The 6000-nt window shown below is 38.8% G+C and overlaps 1 protein-coding gene across 10 annotated transcripts in view; it reads left to right on the plus strand.

Moving 5' to 3' along the window:
* The window catches only part of STK17B (serine/threonine kinase 17b), a 73993-nt gene extending 70134 nt beyond the window's left edge, over positions 1 to 3859 (plus strand). For all 10 annotated transcript variants that reach the window (XM_033946831.1, XM_033946826.1, XM_033946823.1 and 7 more), the window contains one exon: positions 3317 to 3859. In XM_033946831.1, coding sequence (XP_033802722.1) covers positions 3317 to 3584 — 268 coding nt within the window. In that variant the 3' untranslated portion in view covers positions 3585 to 3859. The remainder of the gene's footprint in view (positions 1 to 3316) is intronic.
* The last annotated feature ends 2141 nt before the right edge of the window (positions 3860 to 6000 follow it).

The following is a 6000-nucleotide window of genomic DNA, read 5'->3' on the forward strand; positions in this document are numbered from 1 at the left end:
AGACAGGGGAGATATGATACAAACGTTTAAATACTTGAAAGGTATTAATAATATAGAACCAAATCTTTTCCAGAGAAGAAAAAATGGTAAAACTAGAGGGCATAATTTGAGGTTATGGGGAGGAAGACTTAGGAGCAATGTTAGGAATTTCTTCATGGAGAGGGTGGTAGATCCCTTGAATGCCCTCCCGAGGGAAGTGGTGGAGAGGAAAACTGTGATGGAATTCAAAAAAGCGTGGGATAACAATAGAGGATCTCTAATTAGAAAACAAAGTATGTAAATTAAAGAACTAAGGCCGGTATTGGGCAGACCTGCACAGTCTGTGTTCCATATATGGTGATTCGGTGTAGGATGGGCTGGGGTGGGCATCAGTGGGAACTCCACTAATATGGAACATGAGGATGTTGCTGGCCAGACTTTATGGTAGATACCCTGCAAACAACGGCATAGTTGAATAGGCTGGAGTGAGCTTGGATGGCAACTTCAGCATTTGGAACCTAGGACAATACCAGACTTTACAGTCTACAGCCCAGAAATATCAAAGAAAGATACAAGTTAATCTAATCATATATTTTTAATGGGTATAACATGGGTAGACTGGATGGACCCTTTAGGTCTTTATCTGCCGTCATGTTACTATGTATGACTTTGAGGACCCAAATGTCCATGGTAATGAGAGTCCAGCTTTGATATAATATAAGTTGGCCTCTGATGGGTTGGGGAGCTGACCGAGATGGAGGAATTGCGGCTATGCTCTCTAGAAGTATGTCAAAAAGACAGAGTTGATTTTTGTGGGGCAGAAGAATGAGGCGGAGGTTTGGAAGAGGACGAGGTTGCTGGATAATGCCTCTTTATATGAAGAGTAAACAGGTTTCTGGGAAGATTTAGATGGTTGAGTCTTAGACTTGGACCTCACTAAGGTGACCCAACTCTGTTCATGTCAAGTAAGTTTTTCTGTGGATTCCTTGACTTTGTCACCAAATAGCTCTTCACCTAGACAGGGAATATTTGTTAAACGATCTTGAACATTGATGTCCAGGTTACAGACTCTCAACCATGTGAGACATCTCATAGCAATAGACATAGCCGATGTGCTAGATGTCCCATCAAAGGCATCAAAAGCTGATCTTGCCATAAATTATCTAGTTTGAAGTCATTCAGATGGAATATGTTGTTCAAAATCAGCCAGCTTCTTTGAGTTGTTTAAGATAGAATGACAAAGAAATTGTAGCTGAGAACTCTGCTGGTCATCATAGAGTTCTGGAAGAGGCGGTGGCCAAATTTATCCATGGTGTGGCCTTCACGTCCATATGTTGCAGTAGCATTTGCTCTTGTACTGGAGAATTTTTTAAAGAGTGGATTTAACCAGCAAAGACTGGTGCTGTATTTGTGATTTATCAAAGCTGGGACACGATTGTATTCTGTACAAAGAGTCAATCTTTGAGCTATGGGAAGGGTGCGAGGAGTCTCCCAGTAGAGAATGACATGGGGCCAAATTTTTCCACGTCCCTGCAGGAAGTCAATTTCCCCATCCCTGCAAGTTTTGTCACTTCCCTGTCCTTACCCCATTCCTGTAAGTTCTGCCTTAACTGTACAAGTCTCGAACACTTATGATTTTAAAGTGCTCGAGGCTTTAGCAGATGAGGACAAAGCGTGCAGGAATGGGGCAGGGATAGGAAAATGAGTTCCTTGTATCATTCTCTATCTCCCAGTTCTTAAACATAGCTTCCTTAAGTAGAGTGTGAAGAGGCAATCTGAGAAGCTCTTTAGGAGGCTCATCAAAATGTAATGACTCAAGGAGTTCTACTCAATGTCTGACTCCAGTTTAACAGGCAAAGCTTTCCCCATCTGCCTAATAAATTTAGTAAAAGATAATCCTTCCAGAGGAGACCTGCATCTTGGCAGTGAAGGAGATGGATCTGATGGAATTCCATACGACTCTTGGAGCAGATAAGGTGGATTCAAGATCAGTATGTACAGAGCGATTTGAATCAACATCCCCAACTGCAGGAGCTTCTCTATAGGAAAGAGAAGATGGAGATGGATGCTTCTTGGTCTAAGGAGTATGATGATAGTGAGAACATTGTGAACTCCTTCAATGACGTCTGTACCAGTCAGATGATGAAGTAGTATGCTGTCGAGAATGTCTAGATCTTGACGTGCATCAAGGTGAATTCAAACCGGTACTGTGCGATGATCTCTTGGATTTTCTAGAAGCCCAAGCATCAGTACCATGGGATTTTGATGTCTGTCAATGTTTAAATGGAGTGCTGGATTTGGTGCCCTGGGGCCTCGATGTGCCATGCTTAGGCTGGACCAATACAGAGGGATTCATTGGAAGCACCGGTGCCGCATGCAGCTTAAACAGCCCAGCTAGCTCCCTCTGAAAAAATTCCTTAAGTTGGTCCTGGAAGAACTGAACTGATACTGTTGGCTCAACAGCCGGTACCATCAGTGCTGCAGGATGTCTAGGGGTGGGTGACCTTAATGAAGAAGCACGCCCTGAAGGAGACATAGCCTCACAGAAGGAGATCAATATGGCGTTGACGCTTGGCATGCATCAAGGGACTCGATGCTGAGCATGCCTGCAACACTGGTTTAGAAGAGGATGACTTCTTAGCAGGTTTACCTGATGCAGGAACGAAGTCCGCCATCAAGGGAGGTGTCGATGGCATCGATTTGTCACCAGAGGCCATGGCTGATCCAAACAGTTTCTCTTGCTGAATGCGTCGAGCCTTAAGAGAGTGTTTTTGCAATGGATACAAGTGTCTACTCGATGTTCCAGCCCCAGACACTGAAAGCACCAGTTGTGCAGGTCGGTGATCGAAATAGGCTGCTGGCAACTAGTGCACTTTTAATTTTTTTACGAAAAAGAACTGAAGGGGTAAAGAAAACGTTAATTAGAAAAAGAAACAAAAGAACAAGCCGAAAAAGCCAAAAATACAGTTGACTGGGAAGGCAATTCATTTGGACAAAGTCCAAAGATAACAACTTCGCTCCACATAAAATGAAGAACTGAGGAACCGCAAGCCAACATCTGGTGGGAAGGCACATGTGTGGTGCAGGCAGTCTCGAAGCTTTTCAAAAGCTTAAAAGTGACAGTACACTTTAGCACTCTCTGTACTGGGCTCCATGGATGACATCACCCACATGTGAGAATATCTGCCTTCTGTCCCCTGACAACACTTGTTAAGGTAAATAACTGTGCTATACGTTTGTTAGGACTCCATCACTGCTGTCACAAGGGAGAGGGACCTACAGTATCGCAAGAGTCAAAAAAGCATATGTTAACCAAGGTTTCTTTTTCTTTTAACAGCAACAGAGCTACAGCAGAAGCCTGCCTGTCCCACTCTTGGCTACAGCAAGGGGAATTCATAAACTTGCATTATCTTGAAAAGACTATCTGTGCTCCCCCAGTGGAAGAATGCATGCTAAAGTCATCAGAAGAAAAGAATGCAAAATGTATTTGCAATTGTATATGCTCTGATAAAGAAGATAAAGAGAATATTCTAGATGATAGCGGTACAGCTTCCAAACGATTTCGGTTTGATGATTCATACCAGTATCATATGTGTTCATGTTAAATGCAATATGTTTACACTGGTACTTGGACTGAAACAATCCAGTGTTGCACATTATGAGGAGTCATGGTTTGTATAATCGTGAAATAGGGTTAAAGTTGAAAGGCACTTTTCATTTGTGATAGGTATTTTGTCTTGGTATACAACTTGTTTGCAGTTTTCAAATTCAGATTTAAAAAAAGAGAATACTGAGTTGCAAGGGGAAATCCTAGTTCTTTGATGGCTAATAAATGGAACTTGGTTTAAAAATAATAAAAACAAAACAGAAGTTGGTTGCAGATTGTTTAATGTGGGACCACTTCACTCATCTTTAGGGTGCTAAGTATTAAATGTTTGGTTAAATAAGGTAAATAGCACTTTAAACTGCAGTACATGTAAAATTGTTGGCTTTCTGCCTTGAAACTATTTGACTTCTACAACAGATTGGTATGCCCTCTGTGGAAGGAATATTGGCAAAAAAGGAAGCAGAATGTCAATATGCTTATGTGCTGAAGTAGAAAAGGCCTTCAGATCTGATCCAGAGAAAAATCTCATAGAAGGCTGAATAGGATAAGTCCAAATTGATATATCAAGAATATATGGTTCAGAATTGTTGGTTTCATGTCTTGCTTAGGGGGCTAATCCATACCATTCATTTGACTACTGCAATGAATGACATAATCAGCAAGACTGGTCATTGTAAGGCAGTGGTCTCAAACTCATGGCCCGCCAGGTAATATTTTGAGGACCTCGGTATGTTTATCATAATCACAAAAGTTAAATAAAACAGTTTCTTGGTCATGTCTCTTTAGCTATAAATTACAATATTATTAAGACTTAGCCAAAAAGAAAGATTTATAAACTATAAACAGTTTTACCTCATGCAAAATTGTCATTTCTTTAATAAGACATTAACAATTTTTTTCTGAGGCCCTCCAAGTACCTACAAATCCAAAATGTGGCCCTGCAAAGGGGTTGAGTTTGAGACCATTGTCGTAAGGGAATATTACAGCAGTGCATCGTAAGGGAATATTATAGCAGTGCAAGGTGAGGGACAGCCATACAAATAGGATCAAATGGTCTATTGTATCTTTTTTCTTCTTTTTTTAGCAATTTAAAACTAAATTAATTTGAAGTAGTCTAAATATTTTATAAGCTTAAATGATATATTTTAAATACTTTTTAGTCAGTGGTGATGTCCAAACTATCCTTTTAAAAAATGTTTTTATTAGTTTACTGAATTATTATAAACGTTATTTAAAAAGAAAAACAACCAGAAGGTTGGATAAAGGTTTACATAGTTACTTGATAAAGGAAAATGTACAACGCTGCAAATATCTAGCAGCACTATAGAAATGATTAGTAGTAGTAGTAGTAGAAACACAGCAGATCCAAAAGTTTGCATCTAAAAAAAAAGTCAGAGAATCCTTATAACATTAACTTAATGTTTACATTCAAGTATTTATGTCTTTGCATTTTTCATTGAGCAGTGCTTTGTAGAGGTTTCATCTACCACAGCTTTTTGTTTTTCTTTTGGTGGGCCAAAAGAAAAACAAAAAGCTGTGTTGTGTTTGGCAGAGGACAGCTCTTAAGATTTTGCGGATTTTTTTTTTTTTATATGAACAAAGTGATTTTTACTTGTTATAATTTAAAATATAACAGAAGCTATTAATGCATGTTTACTTCAGCACATGGACATCAAAAGAACTGGAGAATTGTAGCTGAAGTTATGAGTATATTTTTTTAAAGACCTTTTATTTCCAAACATCTTAAGTTTTCTGTAGACAAAAAACAGAATAGAAAAAAAATATTAGTTTGAATGCAGATATTGCTTTAAGAAGGATGTTATTTTTTATTTGTGAAAGAACCAATATTTGGATAAGACATCAGTAGCCTTGTACACTGTAGTATGTATAGAAGTGTCCTTTGATATTTATTTAGAATTAAATAAAATACATCTAGAGGCTGATGAATTAGAGTGAATAGCTTCAGTTATGCATGAAACAGCATATAGCAGGTGTAATCATAACATTTGAAACTGTTTTTGCTTGCTATTTTTCCACAAGTAATTTGCAAGTATTTTATTTGCAAATATAATGCAAAATTACTAATGACCTGAGAATCGCACTATGGGCTCCTTTTACAAAGGTGCGCTAGCGGTTTTAGCATGCGTGCTAGCCACTACTGCCTCCTTTTAAGCAGGTGGTAGTTTTTTGGCTAGCTTGTGCTAATCTTGTACGTGCGTTAACGCTAGCGCACCTTTGTAAAAGGAGCCCTATGTGGTTCATTATTTGTTTTGCATTAGCAAACTTTGACATCAAAATATTCACAAACTGCATATTTTTTGTGAGTTATAACTGCTTCAGTGGGAGGTATAGTAGAGATACTTAAATATTGTGGACCTTTTTATAAAAAGCTATTAACTCCTCAAAACAGATTA

This window comes from Geotrypetes seraphini, chromosome 5, assembly GCF_902459505.1.
Source record: "Geotrypetes seraphini chromosome 5, aGeoSer1.1, whole genome shotgun sequence".
Taxonomy (NCBI): domain Eukaryota; kingdom Metazoa; phylum Chordata; class Amphibia; order Gymnophiona; family Dermophiidae; genus Geotrypetes; species Geotrypetes seraphini.